This window comes from Balaenoptera acutorostrata, chromosome 1 (genome assembly GCF_949987535.1).
Source record: "Balaenoptera acutorostrata chromosome 1, mBalAcu1.1, whole genome shotgun sequence".
NCBI lineage: Eukaryota > Metazoa > Chordata > Mammalia > Artiodactyla > Balaenopteridae > Balaenoptera > Balaenoptera acutorostrata.
Window position 1 is genome coordinate 42412264 of NC_080064.1, and position 22569 is coordinate 42434832.

A 22569-nucleotide genomic window follows, 5' to 3' on the forward strand; every position below is an offset into this window, starting at 1 on the left:
ATTGTACTTTAGAATTGTGTTTTCTCCAGTAGTAGGAGGTCTTCTAGTTTCATACTTGGTATGGGATAAAAATAATAATTCTAAGCTTTTGACCAAAAAAAGCTCAGAGATATTAGCATACTGAAGTCTAGCATTAGTATTCTTAACACGATCTGGAATAAATGAAAAAACTGATAAAGCTTTTCTCTTCTATTAGAGGACTGTTTGAAATTAGCATTTCTTTCAAGAGAAAAGGGTAGCTTATGATATGTTTTCAGATCTGATGGTAAAAAGTAAATGTCATAATAATAATGAATTATGAAAGACCAAATGCAAATATAGAATGCTTTAATAAGATCCAATTTAATAAAGTCTGTAAAAATAATGGACTTTTAATAACACAGGTCACAAAAGGCAAAACAGTGGAAATTCTGGGGACTAGCCACTGGTACTGGCTTATTAATTCTTAATTATGTTCATGAAAGGCAACTTAAATCGTGTGTTTTCTTATGCCTTATGATAATATTTTAGGTAACAACTCCTCTGAAATGTATGTTCTAGCTGATGAGCAAAGTCTTGTCATCACATGCATTAGAAGGTAAATCTATTTGAAAAGACAAATGGCATTAAAATGTCATGTGCTCAGATTCATTTGATATCCATATTCAAAACAGAATCAAACCTCTTAATTTTTAAAGCCAGTATATTTCTTGTCCATAGAAATTCATCCCAGAAGTTTAGGCTGAATCCTCCACAAAACCTGTGCAGTGACTACACACAGGGCCACTAGAACTGTTGGCAAGAGTGTCAAGACAAGTTAGCACCACTGCAATAAGTTCATTGGGAGGCAGGTTCATATACACATTTAGAGCAGCAATAACCGGACTCCATGGCAATCTGAAATGACAAGGCCTTTAAAAAACCAATTGTTGGCCATGAAATATCAGTGCCCCCATGAAAATTCAGATCTTCACATTCTACAACTATTATGGGATAAAAGGTGCTCAAGCAGCCTAAGTCTCCATACCAAATTTCACACCCATATAGCTTTAATTCATCAATGGAGACGTGTAGATCAGGAGACTAGAAAGTTAGGATCTCATTTTTCTTTCTGCTTCTTACTAAAATATTTGAAGTCAGTCTTGACCCTGATCTGATCATTGGCAACCTCTAAAATTAAAGATGTCAAAAAACAGTTGGAATGCCATTTCCTACAAAAGGGAGAAAATAAGTCCTTGTTGCTTTCACATCAATGGATTAAGTGGATATCACATAGTAGATGGCCATCACAGCACTAGCTTCACAAGTGATATTAAATACTAGCTAAACAGGAGACCCCCCAAAAAAGGAAGGAAGGAAAGAAGTCAGGAAGGAAGGAAGAAAAGAAGGGAGGCAAGCAGGCAGGTTGGCTTAGTGGTTTTAAGAATTTAATTTCAAGACAATTTTGTCTGGCAACTGTGTACATCCCAAATCCCCTTTTTGTGAAAACGAGCTAGAAGAGAAAATAATTATGAAAATGTAGGTATCTTATTTGGTTTAAATTAATATAAAACATAAATTTCAAAACTACATGAAACATATTCAAGGGAGGTACAGCTTTCAACATCACATTAACCATTAAGCCATTCAATTACTATAAAAAACACAGTGATCGGTTTTCTATCAGGCATTAGCAAATCATTCTAATATTTTAGAAGCAGTTGAGAAATATAAAGGGATCACACAGCCGGTTGATGTTTTCTAGTGGCCTTAACTAACAATCTGTTCTAATCGAAGAGAGACTTTTTAAAAAGTTTAATTAATCTGATTAATCTCCTATGATCATGTTTACTTTGAGATTTTCAAATTGCAATCATGGAGAGCCTGTAGGGCCAATGGACAGCCCCAAATTAAAAAATTCCTACTTGTCAGTTCCTCCCATTATAATTTACAAGAACTTCACAACACAAATATCAAATCTTTCTCATGGCTGGGAGGTTCTGCTTCTTCCTCTCAAGATCATTCACAACACAAAGTTACCATTCACAGCACACTACCAGCAGCAAAAATCCAGTTCAAAACATTAGAGCAAAATCAAACATGGGAAAAACAAGTTGTTTTAAGAGAACAAATGTGGTTCTCATATTTGTGGTATTTCTTCCTTTTGAAGATATAAAAGTGTGCCAGTGCATCTAGTGGCAGCATCAAACTTGTCAATCTAACTGCATATGGTGTTCATCAGAGTCAGGCGTCATGAAGGGAGAAATGGTTTCCACAGCAATTGCATTCCTGCAACTCAAAACCAAAGAGGGAAGCAATGGCAACCATTCTGTGGCAAGAAGAAATGGCTTTGTTTTTTTTATTATAAAAGATTTTAATAAATCAAACAACCTACTCATCATAGACCTACTTGAGAAGGGGGAATAACAAATTGCAAAATCAACCCCCAAAGCTAAAGGCTAAAGTAACAAATTTGAAAAGACAAAGAACAAATGCTCTCATTAAGGGGGTAAAATGAGGGAGGGAGGGGAAGAAGAAGGAAGGGTTGAGAAAATGAAGTAAAATGGTTAATCACAAGTCAGATATAATAAAGCAACTCACTGGTTCCTGGAGGGGTGGGTGGGTAGGTCGTGGTGGAGGTGGTGGGGATAGGGAACGGGAAGCCTCACACTCTGGCCTTGGTAAAGAAACAAAATATAGGGAATTCCCTGGAGGTACAATGGTTAGGACGCTGTGTTTCCACTGAAGGGGGTGTGGGTTCAATCCCTGGTAGGGGAACTAAGATTCTGCATGCCATGCGGCATGCCCAAAAGAAAAGAAAAGAAAAAACATAATTAGTAGCTTATATTCACCAATTCTTGCTATTAGAAGGCTAAAATTGGAAAGATAAGATAAAGTGGTTTTAATCTAAAGTTTGGGGAGAAAAATAAACAGAACATCTGATGGCTAGCGTATATTAATCATTAGTAAAATTTTCAGTCTCTGAAGCAGAGATCATTTCTATCTTGCTAATGGAAACCAGGATTACTAATAAATCAGATATACGAAAAAGTAATCTCATTTTAATTCAAAACAGGATATAGTTTAGTTCTTTCAATCAAACTCATAATTACATAAGTCACTGACTTTTACTAAACTGTACTTCAACATAAAATACATACTAAAAGAAACACAGCAATTTAGGGGGAGGGTGATGAAATTCCACAAACACTTACTGCCTACCTACTGTATACCAGGTAATGTAAAGAGGCACGTTTGATAAAAAATGGAGGCTACAAAACTGCTAAGCCTCTGTGTGAGGCTTCCTGATTATGCATTTCAATGTGACTTCCGTAAGTTTAAAGGAGCCTCATATATAAAGTGGGAATAACACATCTTTAAAATACTTATATTCTTGTAAGTTACAAAAGTACTCAGAATTGTGCTTAGAATATGGTAGGCCCTTAAAATTGGTAGCTATTTAATCATTATTAAATGCATAATGATATTTAACATTTTTATCATAATTATTTTCAGGATTAAAATGGTAACTTACACCTATGGGCCAACACTGAAAGATTTTTTTTGCGTAGTAAGACATAGCATGAAAGAATTGTTGACTAGACAAATACAGTCATTGGTTTTATTTTCATTCAGAGAATGAAAGGGCAGGTATTGATATTTGGTTTTTATACTACTTCTTTTGAAGTCACTTTGATTTAAGGAGGCTCTTCTCTTTAAAGAAAACCAAACTTGCAGTTTTTGCTATAGTAATAAGCCTCATTACTTATACATATTCATTCATGTGTTCAGGGTTTGTTAAAAAACATTTATGTACAACAGTAGAATAACCAGAACACAAAATAGAGAAAGGACCTTAGAGATCATACCTATCTAGCTAACACACAATTCTCCTTTCTTCTTCTCTTCCTTTTAATAGGGAAGTTAAAGCCAAGGTCCTTTAACGTGTGAAGTAAGATTTATCAAGGTGCTAGCATTGTCAAGCATACCAAAACCAGCCAAAGACTTTTGTCTCCTTCCACAACATCATTTCCACAAGTCTGCATGCCTATCCATTGTTCAGCTCATTCCCTGAGATGATCTTCAGCACCACTGGCATATGTGCCTTTGTCCTTTAAGGGTGGCTTTGATTTTTTGAAATAGTCCTAAGTCTTTGGTTCAAAATGAGTTAGGTAAACAAGCTGGAAGACACTGACTATAAAGGCAGTGATTTGCAAGCTTTAATGGCCTAGGAATCACCTATGGAGTTTATTCAAAAGGCAAGTTCCTCAGCCCCATCCCCTAGAGATTCTGATTCAACAGATGTGGGGTAAGGTCCAGGAAACTGCCTTTTTAATAAGCTCCCAACCCCATCCAAGGTGATTCTGATATAAGTGGTTAATGGAACACACTTTGAGAAATACTGCTTTTAGGATGCAGGACTGCTTTCCTTGAAAGGCTTTAAGCTCTCTCTGAAGGCAGCTTTTAAAGAAGTTGTCCCCTAAATGTTTTGGGCAATGGCATATTCACTGGACCAAGTGTCTAGTCTCCTGAGGTGATGACCACACTGGATAATTCTCACTTGCTTCATTTATATAGGTGAGCTGCAATTCGATGTGAGACAAAGTTACAGTCTGTGAGCTCCAGGTGATGGAGGAAAAACGAGGCGGGGAGGGGGGGCGGTTTGCGATATTAAATAGAGAAGTCAGGTCTCACTGAGAAGTTGATATTTGATCAAGGATTCAAAAGAGGTGAAGGAGGAAGTGGAACACATATCTCTAGGAAGAGAATTCCAGGCAGAGAGAACAGCAAACACAAAGACCTTAAAGTTGGAGAGTATCTAGCATATTTGAAAGGTGACAAGAAGGTTAGTATAGCTGAAGCAGAGTAAAGCATAAAAGACAAAATTGATAATTTCGACTATTTTCACATGGTAACAAACACCATAACTAGGCCAAAAGATAAATGATGAAGAGGGGAAAAAATTTTGAATTTCAAACCACAGAAAAAGAGCTAATTTCCCTAATATATAAAGAACTCTTAACAAACAATTAGGAAAAGATCCACAAATAATATATAAAGACAGCTTCAAGAAATGGAAATAGTAATGGCTCATAAACATGTGAAAAAATACTCAAAATAGCTCATAATGAGTAACTCCTAATTAAAGGTACACTAAGAAACCATTTTTCATCTGTCAGATTAGTAAAGACAAAAAAATTTTGGTAACACCTTGCATTGGCAAGGTTACAGGGAAACAGGCACTACTGTACACTGTCAGTAGGAGTGAAATTGGTACCAACTCCTTTGTGGGCAATTTGCCAGTGTCTATTAAAATTAAATATGCACAAATTCTTAATCTAGCACTCCTACAACTGGGAATTTAGTCTACAGATATATTTTCAGATGGAAACATATGTGCATAGTTATTTACTGTAAGCTTGTAATAGCAGAATATTGGGCATAACCCAAATGTCAACCACTAGGATCTAGTTAAATAAATTATAGTACCTTATAGAATTCAAAGGAATACTATGTAGCCATAAAATAGAAAGGGTTCTTTATGAACTGATATGAACTATCTTTTAAGATATAATATTAGTGGGAAAAGCAGGGTGTTAAATAGTGTTTATCATTTGTGTAAAACTGGGGAAAAATAATTATATATTTGTTTGCTTACATATAAAATAATCTCTGGATGGACAAATAAGAAACTTAAAACATTACTTCTAGAAAAGGTAACTTAGAAACAAGGATAAGTAGGAGACTTTTCATTACATACCTTTCTAGAACTTTTGAGTTTTGATTAAAGTGAATGTATTGCCCAATAAATAAACAATTTGAAAGTAAGATAGTAACTCTCTTATAAAAATAAAGAAAAATTGCATGCAACCCCAAACTTTTAACACAATGTTAATCACATTTGTCTATTTCTTATCAGTCTTTTGCTCAAATATATCTTTTCCTTTTTGTGGTAATCAGTGTTTAGTTGGATACAGTTTTTTAGCCTTCTATACGATAGTAATGAACCAGCATGTTAAATGGTTGAATAATATTCCATTGTGTAGAAGTATATGCTGTTATATTCATAGCTATTCACCTACAGCTAGATTTTTCTTTCTAGTTTTTTTTATCATTATAAATAATACTTAGATAAATTCTTAAAGTACTTCCTTAGGGAAAAAAGCCTGTCTGTGAAGTGGAATTATAGGGTAAAAAGGTATAGAATCATTTAATGATTAGTGGTACATATTGCCAAATTGTTTTCTAAAAGGATAGTATAATGCCTCTCCGTGCAAATGCAAACATTGTATGCATGTTAGAGAACACAGCCAAACTAAAGGCAAATTTAAGAAAACACAGGATGAGACTTTGGGAAGATTTAATCTGAAAAGTATCTCTCACCTGTCTGTGGCTTAAGACTACCCAGTAACAGTAAACTGCTAAATTGTCTTAATAGACTAGTAGTCAGAGTTTAAAAAACCCCACAAATATCTCCTTGTTGTCATCTATAAATCACTCAAGTGGAAAGGCTTTGAGGCACTGACAGTTTAATGACAGGGCTGTAACTAATCTATAGGGACTGATTTATACTAATGTTTTTGGAGGGACAATAATCATAAATAAATAGATAATTGGCTGCCTTCTCACCAAGAGTAAGAACATAAACATGTGAGTACCCCATTTTATTTTAAGTTGGGAGAGATGACAGAGAACATTGAACCCAATGTCTTATCAAATGGCAGAAATTCTTTCTCTAGCAATGTAAAGAGAAGATTCATTTTCCAGGGGCTATACAAGAGAGCAAATTTATGTTAAATGTCAGATAATATTTCTTCTGTGTTCTGCCTTTTACCAACTGATCAGTATTTATGAGGGCCTATGAAATATACAACAAGGTAAGACATGGTATGTGTCCTTAAGACACTAAGAATATTTAGGGTTATAGCCTCAAACAGGAAACATAATCTGATATATAACTGGGGGCTAGATTTAGTAGTTCAGATTAAGTGCTGGAAAAAATCAGAGAATGGAATGGGAGTTTAGAAATCAGGGAGAACCTTCTGTTCCAAGATAGCGCTCCTGGACTGCTATTAGGAGAATTATCTCTTATTCACCTCTGCATTCCTAGCACCTACTGCCAAACAGCATGTATTTGTTACAGGAATGGGCCAGTTCATGCTTTAGTAACCTTTATCTCCACCATGACAATGTTGACCAACCTTCCTTTTCCTCTTCCAACTACTTTGCTGAAATCAGTTTAACTAGGACAGTTGGTGTGAATTATCATGGTCTCCCAGGCCTCTTTCACTATGCTTCTACCTTGATAGGTCACTTGGTCCCATTTCAAAATAGCAGGTATTGTCCACAAGTTCATACTCTAAGCTTCCCTCCTGACCTTTAGCATACTGAAGTTTTTACATAATTTCATCTTGTCACCACTCATTGACTGAAAATGTGACTTAGAAGAGGTGTAAAGTATCCAAATATTAACATATTAGAGAAAGTAGGAATTACTGCAAGCAGCATAATATTGTGGGAAGAACAAAGACTTTGGAGTCAAATAAACCTGATTTTGTCACTTACTAGTTGTTTCTTTGGATAACTTAATCTTTCCGAGCCTTAGTTTTCTCACATATAAAGTGAAGGTAATGATAACTACTTTTGGAATTGGTCTGCGGATTAATCAATACCTTTTCTTCCTTCCTTTTATATGCTTCAGAGTCAAAATTGGCTTTTCCTTTCTCTTCCCTTCCCCCCAAATTATGGGTATGGCAAAATGTTTCCTAAAATAAGTTTTAACAGCAAATCTCAGACTCTTATCACTGAACAAATGTATTATATTGCTGTATAACTTCTACAGAATCATCATAAGATTATTCCCTACTCTAAGGTAGAGATTGAAGATATATACATATATTTTCATGCTATGTTCTCTGATTGTTTTCCTCCTGCAAAATTTGGAGACGTTGTGATTTTATTATTATATAAAAATTGTTCGGCATTATCATACAAAAATTTTTCAGAGTTGGTTGGTTTCTCTTGAAACCCTGACATTTATCCACAATTTCCTTATGTATTTGAAAAGAACTATTATTCTAATGGATAAAAGAAATGTGGGAGAGCATTAGTAGAAATCTTATACACAGGAGAAAAGTCTTTAAAAGATAAATGACCAACAGCACAGAATATTAGCACTTCAGTCCCTCATCAAAGCTTTCAAGCAAGAATCGATTACAACCCAGCTCTTGACAAAGGCTCATTTGAGACAGCTGATGTCTGACAGAAAGAGCTGAATGAACAAGTTTACTATGTAGGCTTTTCCTCTAAGCTCTATACCTGTTATGAGTTAGATCATGAAAAAAAGGAATATCTAAGGGCCACATCACCTAAAGAACTACCTTTACTGAAAAACGATTTAACACGGAGCTCTCTGTTTTTACAGGGGAGTGATATAAGAAACATCTATTTAAAGTAATCTATTTTACACAAAACAACAGTAGAAAATAACTGTTTATTATATTTCCTAATGATTCTCAAATAAAAAATCATGCAATTAAATTCTTCCTTGAATTCAGTGCCAGGAAATTTTGAGATGAACTATTAGGCTTCCTTTTATCAGACAATGAGAATTTTAAATGGTAATCTGTAAACTCTAAGGCATAGTACCTGGCGCATAATAGAAACTCAATAAATATACATTGTATGGATAGATGAATGAATGAGGATATGCCTATCACATTTCCTTTTTCTCCTTTAGCTGCCAGAATTACAGAGTTGAATTCAGTGTTTATATACAAAACTTAGCTCGTGTTTATTGTTTTTTTAAAGCAGGTGGAGTGATCATCTCCAGCAATGTTCAACTGCAAGGCACAGGCATAAGGAAGGTGAATAGTTGGGTTTAACAAATTGAGTGCAGTGGAGGAAGACAGAGATGAGAGAGTTTAAAGTATTACAAGGAAGTGATAATGATGGACCTTGAAATTTAATTAGGACAAGGAAGGAAATGAAGATTGGACACAGGAAAGGGTGGATGGAGTGAAGTGGTAGGGGTCAATAGATTGAAGGGCATGATAAGACAAAAAAAATTTCAGCACTGGTGACACCTGAGCAAGTGAGTGGAAAAGGAAGTGCTGGTCAGAGCCAGATGTTTGAAATCCAAATATATAAGGTGATACAGTTTCTATTTATGACCACATCTAAGTGTGGTGAATAAAGAGAAGAAAAAAGTTTCTCTGGAGTTGGACAAGTCTGGGAACTGAGAGAAGTATCAAGAATGATAACAGGAGTAGAGATGATAAGAAGTTCAGTTATTGTTTATGAGTGATAAAATTTGGGAGAGTTAATAGAGAGAATCCAAACTTCAAAAAATCTTGTCAATCAATTGCATTAGTAGAGAATGGCAGAGATCTGGTTTAATAACAACTCAGACCCAGCCCATTCTGGACCACCCCATACCTGAAATACTGCTAGGGGATTTTAGTTGACTCCTTCAGTTCAATAGGAGCCAATAATAAAATTACAGACTAGAATTGAGCATAGCACCAGGCAAATTTCCTCTGAAGCATTATGCTCGATTCTGGGCCCCTTTAGAATGGACTAGGTCTAGACACCCTATCATACGAGGATCAATGGAAGAAATAAATATATCTTGGTTGGAAAGGCAAGAAAATTAAGGTAGACAAGATAGCTGTGGTTAAACTGATAAAGGACTATAACGAAGAAGAGAAGTTAGGCTTATTCCAGGTAATTCCAAGACCAGAACTAGAACCAAAAGGGAGAAAGTTGCAGAAACTCTCTATGGGAAGAAGCACTATAGCAAAAACCTTTCCCGGCTTTTAGAGCAGCTCAAAAATACACTATCTTTTGAAGCTTTCATTCCTCTGTCTCTAGCAGTATTCAGGTAGAGACTGTAGTAATATCAGACATAATACAGGGGAAAATGCCTGCATAGTTGCAAATTGGATGTTAACTAAGAATGCTTCTAACCCACAACTCTAAGATTTGGTGAATTCCATGTTTATTTGTTACCTGAGCAAAAGATCCAAGTCTTATACTTCTCTTATATCTCCCACAGGGCTATTCACAGTTATTTAGTACAACTTTGTTGGTAATAATCCAGCTTGACAAGGTCATGGGACAAGAAGCATTATGTAGCAGAAAAGCACAGGTAGATCTGGGATTTATTTCTGGCACAATCATTTGCAGGACCTTGGGTAAGTTACAGAACTTCTCTGAGCCAAAAATAGTTTCCTCACATGTGAAACTGGACTTTGCCATTTACCTTGCAGAACTGTGGTTAAATGGGGTAATGTATATAGAGTGAGGATTAAATGAGCTCATATATATATATATAGTGTCTGACACATAGCTGGGGCTTAATTAATGATTGCAGTTATGTGTGTGTTTTTTTAAAGCAGTAGTGGTAATCTTGATCTTAGCTATTGACACTCTAGAAGCTCCCATCACAAATAGCAAGAGCTTGAAGGACGGTTCTAAGGGTAAGGAAGATGCCTTTATTGGTGAAAGAGATGGAAAATGACTGTGGCTTCCTTAGCTATAGCCCACTAAGGTCACTCTGACTAGATCACAAGCTGGTAAGGGCAGTATGCTACAATCTACTTACAAACTTTACTAACATTCACTTTTAATCTTGCTTATATTGAAAACTATATGTTCAAGTCATCAGAAAGTCACAGAATTTTAGAGATAAAAGTTCAAATAGGGTCACCCCTCCCTCATTTTCATAGAAGAAAAAAAAAATCTAGTTATGTTATACCACTTGCCTAATAACTCTTTGTTCTTCATAATCCCAGACTGACTCTTACCTCTTAACTGCCCTACATTTTATGACTGACATATGACTGTCTGCATATAAACAGTGAAGAAACAGTTGTATTGAAAATCACAATCTTTTAAGAATAGCAACTGACATGTTTACATGTGAATAGGTATTGCTTTAGGAACTAACAAATAATACTTACATAGCTTTCGTAATGTCCAAATAATAAATTTTTGTTGCTGTGGTTGTTAATTCAGTAACTTATTTGGGAGCAGCTCAGAACCTCCAGTACCTTATTTGAAACTGGGACTGGGAAACAATTTCTCATATTGAGATATAATAGTCATAGCATCTTTATTGTTCTTATAAACTTGCCTCATCCCTTCCTTAGTTGAGATCTGTAGAGAAGTATGTTAAAGAGGACTTTCCTGGTGCCGATCACATATCGAGGAAAGGAAAGATACGCAGACGGCAACAATTTAGGAGGATTTAAAAAATTGTTGCTGTGGCTACGTACTGAGTCAGCCCAACAGCAGATACATGAACGGATGGACGGCTGTTTACAAATCCCTATAGTTAACTCTTTATTTGTAAATAATATAAAACCGTCACTTTATTACTAGAATGCAATCAAATACAAAGATACAAACATATGCTGAAGGAAAGGATACAAAACCTGTTCCCTAACAAATTACCCAAACATGTAAGAAATAGGACTTCACCTCACTCTCCAATTCCAGACTAACAGTTATTTCCTCTTTCAATTTTTGGTGGTGTATTTGGCAGATTCAATCATTAAGATTATTGGGCACTAAAACCTTTTTGCGCATCTATGTAGACTAACAGGCAAATACTGGAAAAATGTCAGAGGAACCAGTTTCCATAGGTGGTTTTACATGACTGAACTAACATGTTTCTTTTACAGTTTTTCTCAGTATTTATGAAGGAGAGAAATGTGCTACCAATTTAAATGGCATAGGTGACATGATTAGTAAAAATTCTTCAGAAACAACCATGAATATAAAAATTATCAACACTGACAAAGCAATTAAGAAAACAAATAAATCTCTTTAGATCTTATCAATTTCAGATAAGAAGAAAAGCAAAAGACATGATGGGGTATATTACTTTAAAAAATATTTTATTTTGGAAATGTCTTATTTTTAGAATTTGTTTCATTAGATAACTCATGTTTTGTAATCTATATATATAAACTGGATCGAGTACCTCTGGCAGTCATATTCATTTGAATCTGTATACCCTAAAATACGAGAATAACTAGCTACTGGAAGTGAGTATTTGCACATAACTATACAGGAGTACACTGCAGGGAGTCACAGAACAGGTAAGGGTTTGGCAACACAGCACAAAGGGGAGAAGTCTTGGTGTGAAGCTCGAACTTTATATATCTTGAAAAGGCAACGATTCTTTTAATTCTATCACTCTCAAAATCAAGATCCCTAGAATACTCAAAGCACAGAGTGTTTAGGAGAAAGGCCAAGAGAACGCCAAGAGAGTAACAAGAAAAGTCTAGTGCATGAGGAAAATCGGATTTGATAAAAACTTAAATGTTCTTTTGGACTATCTTGTCAACAGTATCACCTTGTATTGTTCTTTCCTAACAACAGTTTTCACGTAGACTGTGAAAACAGACAACTGCATCTGAGTTAAATATATATTTCTCGAATAGCATTAATTCGATTAATGTCAAGGAAATAAATTTTTTTTACACAAATACTTGATTCAGATACAATGCATGCACCACCAGGCAGTTATGATTGTAGTATTAGGTAGTAGTGTGGGAAGTATCCAAATCAGAGTTAAAAAAGCTTGTAAAAACTGGTAATTTAGAGTTATCTCAAAGAACACTTTTAAAAGGATAATTGTCTATTTTAAAAAGAGTAAAGAATGTATTATAAACAGTTTAGCCATCATCTATATACAGACTGGCTTCTTCTCAATTGTAAGAGGCCATCACCTTTTATCCTTTCCCTCTTTTCCTTCCTTTCAGTACTATTAGGAAACTATTCACAAGTGCACCCTTGGACAATGCTGAGCAGTAATTATGACTTGCTGACAAAGAGATATGAACAATTACTGAGCCCATTTTGAAACCCTACACTAATAAAGTCATTAGATGCTGCCCTTGCCATGATCCTTCTAAAAGCTTCTGAAGTTACAAGAACACACGGCATTGTTTGCAGGGACAATTGCTGCTGGCAGAACGCAAACCTTGAGTTAAACCATGCTGCAAATTGATCTTGACATTCTGTTAAGACCGCCACTAAAAATCAAAAGCAGAGGAGAAAAGGAGAAAATGAGTGGGTAGGATGTAATCATGGAACAGGAGGGGTTCCTCCTCACCTTCTCTCCTCCCTCTTCACAAAACAAACCAGGGAGAAAATGACAAACTCTCCTGGTGTTTTAGAACCTTTATTTTAAAGCATTAATTAAGCCTTGACCTGGGATGTTTAGGATGGCAATACATTTCCTTTACAAGTATGGGAAGGAAAACATGTCACAAAGGAAATAAAGAAGTTTGGGGAAAATTATATGGAAATCTGGCATGAAGGCTCTCTGGAAGTCTTAGTACTCTGACCACAACATGTCCATCTGTTTTATCAGCTACTTTTGCAGAATCCATATCTGCTCCTAAGGTAGCAGCTGGATATTAACACTCCTTGTGTCTCCCATGCAGACCCCACACCTGGGCTATATTTGCTGGATCAAATGGAAGTGTAGGGTTAGAGTAACATGGTCAGCTAGCTTCAGCCAGGCATGAACCAGTGAGTAGTTTGGAATTAAGGGTAAGCCACCGTGATGGAAAGTGCAGGCAAAGACAACCTACTGATAATAAGAGATTTAAGCCAATTAACTCTTGCCAAAGATTAAGTAATGTGGAAAACTATCACTGGAATATTAAGGCTAACAAGTACCTGTCAGCATAGCAGCAGAAGTCTACAGTGACCTGATAGACTGCACCCAAGTGCATTAAATTCAAAAGCTAATATTGATAGGCAATAGAATTCTGTCTGTGAACATTGGTACTAACTGTGTACGCAAAATTTAATACAAAGCTATGTATGTTACATGCAACCTGTGTAACTCAGGCACTGTCAGCAATTCCTAGGGAACACTGCTTAGAAATAGTGTGCAATGCCTGATTTAACACCGTGTAGCACGTACACTGATGTGCCACGCACTTTCAACTCAGGAACTTACATATAAGCAACTCATTTTTCAGCGCTCGTAGCCGGCTAATTACCCACTTGGCACTATCCTAGTCAAATTCAATGTTTAAATTTTCTAGAATTAGATAATCTAAAACAATACCTATATTGGATGTACTAAGTAAGACATTTGCCATGTGGGCCTGTTCAGAACAAGTGATACCCATTAACCCACTTATTACTGGTTCATATTGGTGGTTTATTGTGCCACATATGTTATATGGCTTTCCTTCATGAAGCAACTTCAGTCAAGAACCTGCAGTTCAGCACCAAGGGCACTCATGTGCCAATGTTCCCATTACCCAGTCCCAAACAGCTCTAATAGAGGTAAGCAAATCAATACTTATTGTGCTAGTGTTTTATATCGTTCTCTCTCTATTTAATTCTGATGGTGCCCAAATGGACCTTTGCCTACCTTCTTGGCACAGCTCATCATGAAGCCAGTCCAGTATTCCTATATATCCTATGGGCATATTTACTTTAATCAATGTCACCACCAGTGCAGAAGGCTCAGACTACCATCCCAAATGGCCCCATTTGAGACGCCAATTACTTTAGAGATATCATAGAGACTTGGTGAGTCTGGGGAAGAAACTTTGGAACCAATGGATAAAGTCATCTTGGTTGGAATTCAATCCTCTTTCCAGATGGTGGGTGCCTGGGGCACATGAGCATAGGCCACGATAGCCTAGGGTGCTATAGTGCCAGCAGAAGACGAGGTACCCAGTCTGGACATTTTTAGTTCATTCTGCAAGGAGAAGGCTTTTGAAGGCTTTTGCTTTATTATTCCTATTAATGGCTGTGGGGGGAAAATCGCACAATTAGAGGGATATGGTAGCATTTCCAATGCTCTTTCTACTACCCAAGCTGGTCTCTCTTATCCATTATGTTTCAATAAGCCTATTAGAGATTATTGGTTTATTTATCAATATAACACTTATTTTTTAAAAGGCACTTTAATGCATTGAGATTATAGACATAGCTTCCTTGGGGAGCTGACAACCTAGCAGGGAGATAGACGATAAACATTCAGTATAATGAGTGCCATCAATACAAGTTAGTACAGTGATACTATGGGAGCATATAGAATGTGCATTTTTACCCGGACTGAGGCAAGGGAAGAATGGGAAGATGCAAGGCTTCCTACAAGTGATATGTGTTCTGAATTTTAAGAAATTATTCTTTCATAGACCAAGCATTCATTCACTACATTGTGCTAAAAATATTTTTCTGCTCCACTGTCTGCCTATAAGCATATGCCAGTACCAGGATGAATCATTAACAAAACAACTTCTTGGAATCTGTCCATCCCGGTTGGTTGGCCTTAATCCTCAATTTGGTTCAGACCACACAGGATTACATTTTTTCTCTATTTTTTTCTCTCTTCCACAATTCAGATAGCTAATTATGAGGTTTAAAATACCAATATCCTTTTATAAGAATAGCAAATACCTGCAACCCAACAAACTAGGAATGTTGCTAATATTAAAAATCTCTGAATAGAAAGAGTGAAATTCTATTATCACCTTCTTGTGTCATCTCTTTCAAGTCCTTCCCTGGCTCACTCAGGTAGAGTGACTCAGTATGAAGTTCATCTATACTCCCAAAGCACCTTGTACATATTTCATGTTACATATTAGCTCTTATGTCTGTCTTGCTTACTAGACCATGAGTGTTTTCAGCATTAGCACTGTGTCTTTTTCAACTTTTCATCCTCAGCGCATAGCACCAATCCTGGTTCACATTAAACATTCAGTAAATGTTTATTCAATGAATAAACATGGAGGAATATATACCTTTCTTAAGATATTTTAGCCACTTCCAGAAGTGATATGCAAGATCTCTTTGTTTACCATTATCTATCTGTTTTTAGCTTTTTCTTTACCGGCATATCCTACTGTTTCTATCAGGATCGTTGTTCAACTGGATATTTGGGAAATTATACCCTCTAGCACCTCTCAAGACTAACAAGGGCTTTCTGCCCACTGCTTTAAGAAAGAATGGCTCTGAACTGCAACTACACATGGCAGCCAGTAAGACTATAGAGAGTTTTCCAAGAAAGAAACCTTATTTAGATATACAATACTGAAATTATAAGCAACATTCTTAAGTGGAATTAGAAGAATACATTCTTTTGCCAAATTTTTATTGTTTCTTTCTCCCAGAATTTTGTAAAGTGCCTTGTTTAATGAGACAAATAGAATAAGTCCTTCCAGAAGATCACAATTTAGTGAGGGAGAAAACAGGCAAGTAATCACTACTGCTAAAGTTTGATGTCTCAGTTCACATTTGGAATGTTCCAAGATCAATCTAGAAGTTATTCTAATCCATTATACAGATATAGGTTGGTTAACTTAAGTACTCAACTTAGAAAGTTACTAGAATCATTTCGAAAGTGGGAAATCCAAATCATCAACACCACAGGGGTGTATACCAGTGACATTCTATAGTTCTTTTATATTCTAGTTTGTTAGCGAAATCAGGTATTCTGGTTTGTTAGCAAAATCAGGAAATTTGACTTATAACAGCAATTCACATTCATATTCTAGTAACTTTACCAAAGCATTCACTTAGTTCAATATCCTTCACTTGTCTTCTAGAAACAGGAGAGATTCACAGTAAATTATGGAGGACTAATGTTTCTGGAGGCTTAATCCAAGTATTTCTTAAGCAAAAATAAATTTGCTTGGCAAGTCCCTTCCTGTCTTGGGCATCAATGTCTCCAGCTATCATACCAGAGGATAGTCTCAGAAAACCACTAAGGAAGCATCCAGGCTAAATAGCTTATAGGCTTAGGACTCTTGAAACTTATATGATTAGCCCGAACTAGGATAACTAGATATGGGACCAGACAAGAAATACACCAGGAATTTATTTCTAAACTTTAACATTTGTCATAAAGAAATCACAGTTGAAAGGAAACCCACAGCAACAATCTTATTTGTGATGTCTAGACATCTCTTCTGTATTTCCACATGTTAATTTGTCCCATTTTAACTACCTGGTAATAGCAAATGATGGCACAAAAACTTTTGTTATATAGACCACTGACCAATAAACATTAGTACAGCAGACTTCTATTGAACTGAGAGGGAAAGTTTTAGGTTTTGTTACTCATTGTTAATCACATCAAATGGATGATGCAATCAATTTTCATGGCAAACACTTTTGAATAAATGTGATAAAGATCCAAGAAACATCACAGAGATGGAAACTCAAATAATTGTATTTAGATTAATCTATGGTAGATGGTAAGAAAATTGTGGCTAAAGTTAAACTCTTTCTGGGGGGCAAGAAATCAGCCTAACTTATAATTTCGTATATCAAAAGGTAATCTACTTTGACTCTCTCTTAGGAATATGCCATTCCAGTGAATTTTCATCTTGTGTTTGTAAAATGTGAATTTTACCATAGGCCTTAACTGTAATAACGAGGAGGTGTACATGATCAGTAGCTACATAATTTTATTTATTACTTTATAGAGAGAAATGTAATACCTTAACTTTAAATATCAATAGTTTTTAATTTGTAATATGAATAGAACTTGACTTTGAATAAGGACGTCAAGTATCTTAAATCCCAGAAATTATGTTCTCTTTCTCCCCACTGCCCTGTTTCTTGTTGCTATAAATGTTTATTAAATTCCTAGATGTTTCTATTTTGCTTTTAATATCATTTCTTTTTGTTTTCATAACAGTAACCTAATAATGGGATGCCACATTTTTTAAAATGTAGATTGAAATATCCTATCATACTTCACAGTTGGTCTTGCAATTCACTGGGAAATAGCTCTAAAGCCTTAAACAAGGCCTTTATTTTGTGTTTTAAAAAAGTGTCATAAGGAGTTAATAGGACACAGCTGTACTGGTTCTTTCTAATAAGCAGCTTCTGTCGCTTTGGTCACCACAGGTGTCTCTGTAACCTGCAAACTCTTATTACTAGTGTATCAAAGTTGTGCTACTTAACAGACTTCTTTAGTAAAACATAACAAAGCAATTACATGGCTGTTGATTGCCAGTCATAAAAAAAAACCCCTCAAACACTACTTTTCAAAAGAAACTACACTGCAATTTTTTGTCATTGTAAAATAAAAGGAACTAAGGAATTAAATGGAGGATAGAACAAAATAACAGCAGGTAGCCCGCTGAACTTAGCCACTACAGATGGTTTAGAAATAGTGTTTCCTTCTCCATCAAGTTGTGGATAAAAGGAAAGGAGGAGATTCCTTACTGCCAGTGAATGGCAAAAGATTTAGCCAAGTCTCCAGTCTATGTATTTTGCCTCATGAAAGCCCTTGGATGCTGCATTTTTATCTGTTTTTGGCACTGCTTTTCATCACCTTTAACTGAGTGTGAATAATAACCTGATTTAATTTAAACAAATACAGGTGCTAAAGGTTCTTTATTTATGTATAACAGGGAACATTTCCAAGGCAGAACGAAGTCATCCTATGCAATTTCCTAACCATTTACTTAAAGAAATGAAGTATTAGATGAAGAAATTGCTTCAACATTCTTTTGCTTCACATTTAAGAGAAGAATCATCTTTCTTTTCAGATTCAGATTACATAAAACAAAGTCTGAATGATGAGCAAAAATTCAGTGAGCCATAAAATAATAAAAAGACAAATCAGATGATTTCTAATTGTTCTACAGTCATTTAAATTAGGTAACTACAATAGGATTGCCTTGAAATGAATGAATTTAATCTCCCTGTTCATAAACCAGCAGTCTGTGGTGATGATTGTGTTAACACACCCAAAGTAGCATCACAGGATGTTATGGCCACATGTGTAATTAAACATGATGAAATATATTTCCGATGGCAAACTCAAATAGGCAAAATATGAATAATTATTCATCACTTACAGATATTATGATTAACAAACTAAGTAAATTTATCCTGACAGCTAGGAAAGGGATTTTTTTTTTTTCCCATTGAGAATATGGATGTAATGCTGGCTGTGTGCAAAAGAATGTGTGCAACAAAGCGATTACATCAATTAGCATATGCTAGAGTTAAGCTATTACCAACTCCACTGGACTGGTCCAGAATGTCCTGCCTTCATCACTGGAATTATTAAAAACTAAACTTACTAGTAGGATTATATATTAGATTTTCCTTGTCTTTTCTGAATATTATTAGAAACAGATGTGAATATTCAACAACATTATTAGAACATAAGAACATACAGTACATAGGAAGGTACTATATTATTATTATTGCAAAAAGACAAGAACAATGTATTTTGGTTTTGGTATTCAGGTTATTCTTGAATTTAAGAAATCTTTTATTAGTTAAGGTATTTTTTCACAATTGAAAATAACTGCATGTTAACTACAACAAATAGCTTTTATCTAATTAAATGTAATAATAGAAAATTTAATGCTGAGGATGAAAATGTTTATGATGATAAGAAACCAAATACAATGATGACTTTTAACAATAAAAAAGCCCAACTTATAACTTGTGAACAACAGTATTACCTTGCTCTGTTGGCATCCTTTGTCAGGTCCCAAGCCCAGGTTATAAAATTTTGACTCAGATAAGAGACGATAGATTCAGCACAAAGCATTTGTGAGCAGAACACGTTGGTTAATACACTTTCATCGTGGTGGAGGTAGACAGCAAGAAGCTTTCTCTGAGAAGGGGAGAAAAGACTGATGAATTAAAATATGCACTAATGCAAGATTTCTTGAATTCTGGAAAGGCACAGTCAGTCAATATAAACAACGATAAAAATTAAATGCTATTCCCTAAAAGAGTACCTGACACCTGGAGCTCCTAAAGCATCTACTAATGTGAATACATTTTGCTTCCTTACACTCTAAAAAGGCTAGGATGATGATATTGTTTTACAGACTGCTGTCGCAGATTCCTGTTAACATGTGCAAGCCTATCTCAAGCACAAATTGCAATAGAATGACATTTTCTTTAAATAAAATGGAATTACCATTCTTTGTATTTAACAACATACTTTATATGTAAAGGGAAAATTAATTTTGAACTATTCAACTATACAGAGAAAAAAATACTGATTAAGACTGGATGCCAAAATCTCTCTTACACATTTTTTTGTTTTTAATCTGAGCACTAAATAGTCTCTTCTACTTGAAAGAAAAAGGTCTGAAATAAACTTGTTTTAGTTCCACAGGTAATTTCAAAGCCCTTAATGTGTTCCCGTGTCAAAGTCCTTACTTAAGAGCATGTGACATCTAATTGCCATTTGAAAGGATGATAGAAAAATGTTCACTTCACATGAATTCTTTCTAGTTTATATTTCAGAAAATGTCCAGTGGAGATTTTCATATGGAAAATTATTCTTTCCCTTTTGCCTGATAAAACTTGCTTTCAAGAAATGACATCTGCTCTCTTAAAAGTATCCTCTGTAATAGTTGGATAATCAATAAAATAACTGAAACTAAAAACTGAAATTGAGCAACATAATTTGCAAATGTCAGCTTTAACCACAACAATGATGATTAAAGAACCTAAATTGTCCTTAACTTTTTGGTGCTACCTTGTAGAAGAGCTAAGTTAAAGAACAGTCAGTTACCAGGACGTGGAAAGATAAAATTGTATGGTAAGGACAATATACACATCTAATCTGTGAAATACTGGTGAAGGAAAATTTCAAGGAAGCTGTAAGAATGTGATGATGAAGAAATTTGCTGTGTGTAATTCTAAACAAAAGAAGGACATTTACAGAAAAAGGGCTCATGTTGATGAAAGTCTGATGCTTAGAATTATCCTGATAAATAATCCAAATAATAATCTTAATAATCCTAATCTTAATAATAATAATTAAAATATTTTCTTCAAAGAGAAATTTTGTACTAGATAAGGTAGCCACAGGTACTTTAATCCCCAGAATAAACCTGTAAAATAGTATTCTTAACTTCATTAGCCTATGAGGAAATTGAGCTTTAGAAACCTGACTTATCCTAAATTCTACAACTAGTAAGTAAGTAGTACATCTGGGATTGGAACCCAGATTGACTGACTCCAAGCCTAGTGTTCTTTCTTTGGATACTGTAGCAGGGAACCTAACTGCACTATAGTGAAGACCTGGAGAGCTTGTAGAATATTAAGGCACCAGATGCTCATATATCAGTGCTTCCGGGGGCCTCAGAGACAGCATGTAATGGGAATAAGGACAAAATGCTTCCATGTGTCCATTCATTCATTCATTCATTCAACAAGTATTGGTTAAAGTAGTCTTCGTGTCAGGCCCAGCAGGAAGCAGTGGTGATTAAATGCTGAACAAGAAAGATTTAGGGTTTTTTCATCTATGTTGATATATGCAGATACCAGTAGCTGGTACCTAGGAAGTTTGTAATCAGATACATTGTTGGAGAGATACTTATCTAGAAAATTCCTACTCATCCATTAAGGCTCAAAGCAAATGCTTCTGGGAAGCCTTCCCTGATTAAGAGCTTCCTTTTCTGGGCCCCTATCTCTTCTATTTTAGTATTACAATTGTTTACCAGTTTCCCCTCTAGACAAAGTTTCTCAAGGGTGAGGACCGGGTCTCTTTCAGTCTTCTTTGTATCCCTAAGTTAGCACAGGTCTCAGCATGTTTGAGGAAAGAAACATGAATGCTGATATCAACCACAGCCCTCTGGCAAAAAACACACCAAATGGTAGCAGCAATGCCAAATCACTCTTAGTAAACAAATCTAGAAATCTGCTGCTTTAGGGAAAGGAACATGAACCTGGCAGCACTAACAAATTCAGAGCTCCTCTTCTTAGAAGCTCTCTGGCCCAACAGACAGGGGGATGTAACCTCTAATTCTGCTTGATCGTATCTCAGCAACTACCTTTAATGAGACACTGGGAACAAGAGAGCTGTCCACTTTTGAATCAGCATATTTCTAACCAAACAATAGCAATGGCTAAATCTTTAAAATGCCTATTTCTCTCAAGAACACTGCAGTGGAATATTTAGACTTTGGGAAAGAGATTAGCGATTTACATTGCTATCTCATTGATTTAATTTAAATGCTCTTCCAAACCAAACACACATGTGCTGAAGAGGCTACTAGGAAACCCAACATGGAGAGTTCCCTATACGTGCAGCTGACAGTGTTGACTGAAACTAAACTTGGAAATCCAGGGCACTAATGCACAATATCAAGCAATAAAACAGCATCTCTTTGGCAATACTTAATTTAAAAAAGAAGAAAGAGGCAGGCGAAGATCAGGCACTGTTTTGGAGGATCAACCATTCTGCATTTCAAAGCATTGGTCCCTGCAATATCCAGGTTACTGTGCTAGAATCTCGACTATTATATCGCAGTTGTGAGAGGGAGGGCAAAGATGTGTTTACTCAGTGATTAGGCCCTTAGAATAAGCCTCTAGCTCCTAGAGAGACCGCTCACCACTTATTCATTTGGGCCAATTCACAAAGCCTAGGAAGATTAAACATCCATGCTGAGAAGACAAGCGAATGCAGACGGTGAAAAAGAAATAAAAATTCTTTAAAAACTCTGAGATGACTTCATTATTTTTCCACAAGGAAACTTTAGGAAAGTGTTTAGTTAGAGAAAAACCCACATTGACCTCTCTCTAAACCCTTAATCTTTCCTTTGTGGTGGCATTGCTTTGTGGTAAGCGACT

At 35.6% G+C, this 22569-nt stretch overlaps 1 protein-coding gene across 1 annotated transcript in view; it reads right to left on the reverse strand.

The window, feature by feature from the left end:
* Nucleotides 1-22569, reverse strand: part of FAF1 (Fas associated factor 1) — a 489781-nt gene that overhangs the window by 109462 nt on the left and 357750 nt on the right. Inside the window, exon 13 of the mRNA XM_007164483.2 lies at nucleotides 19437-19591. Coding sequence (XP_007164545.1) covers nucleotides 19437-19591 — 155 coding nt within the window. The remainder of the gene's footprint in view (nucleotides 1-19436; nucleotides 19592-22569) is intronic.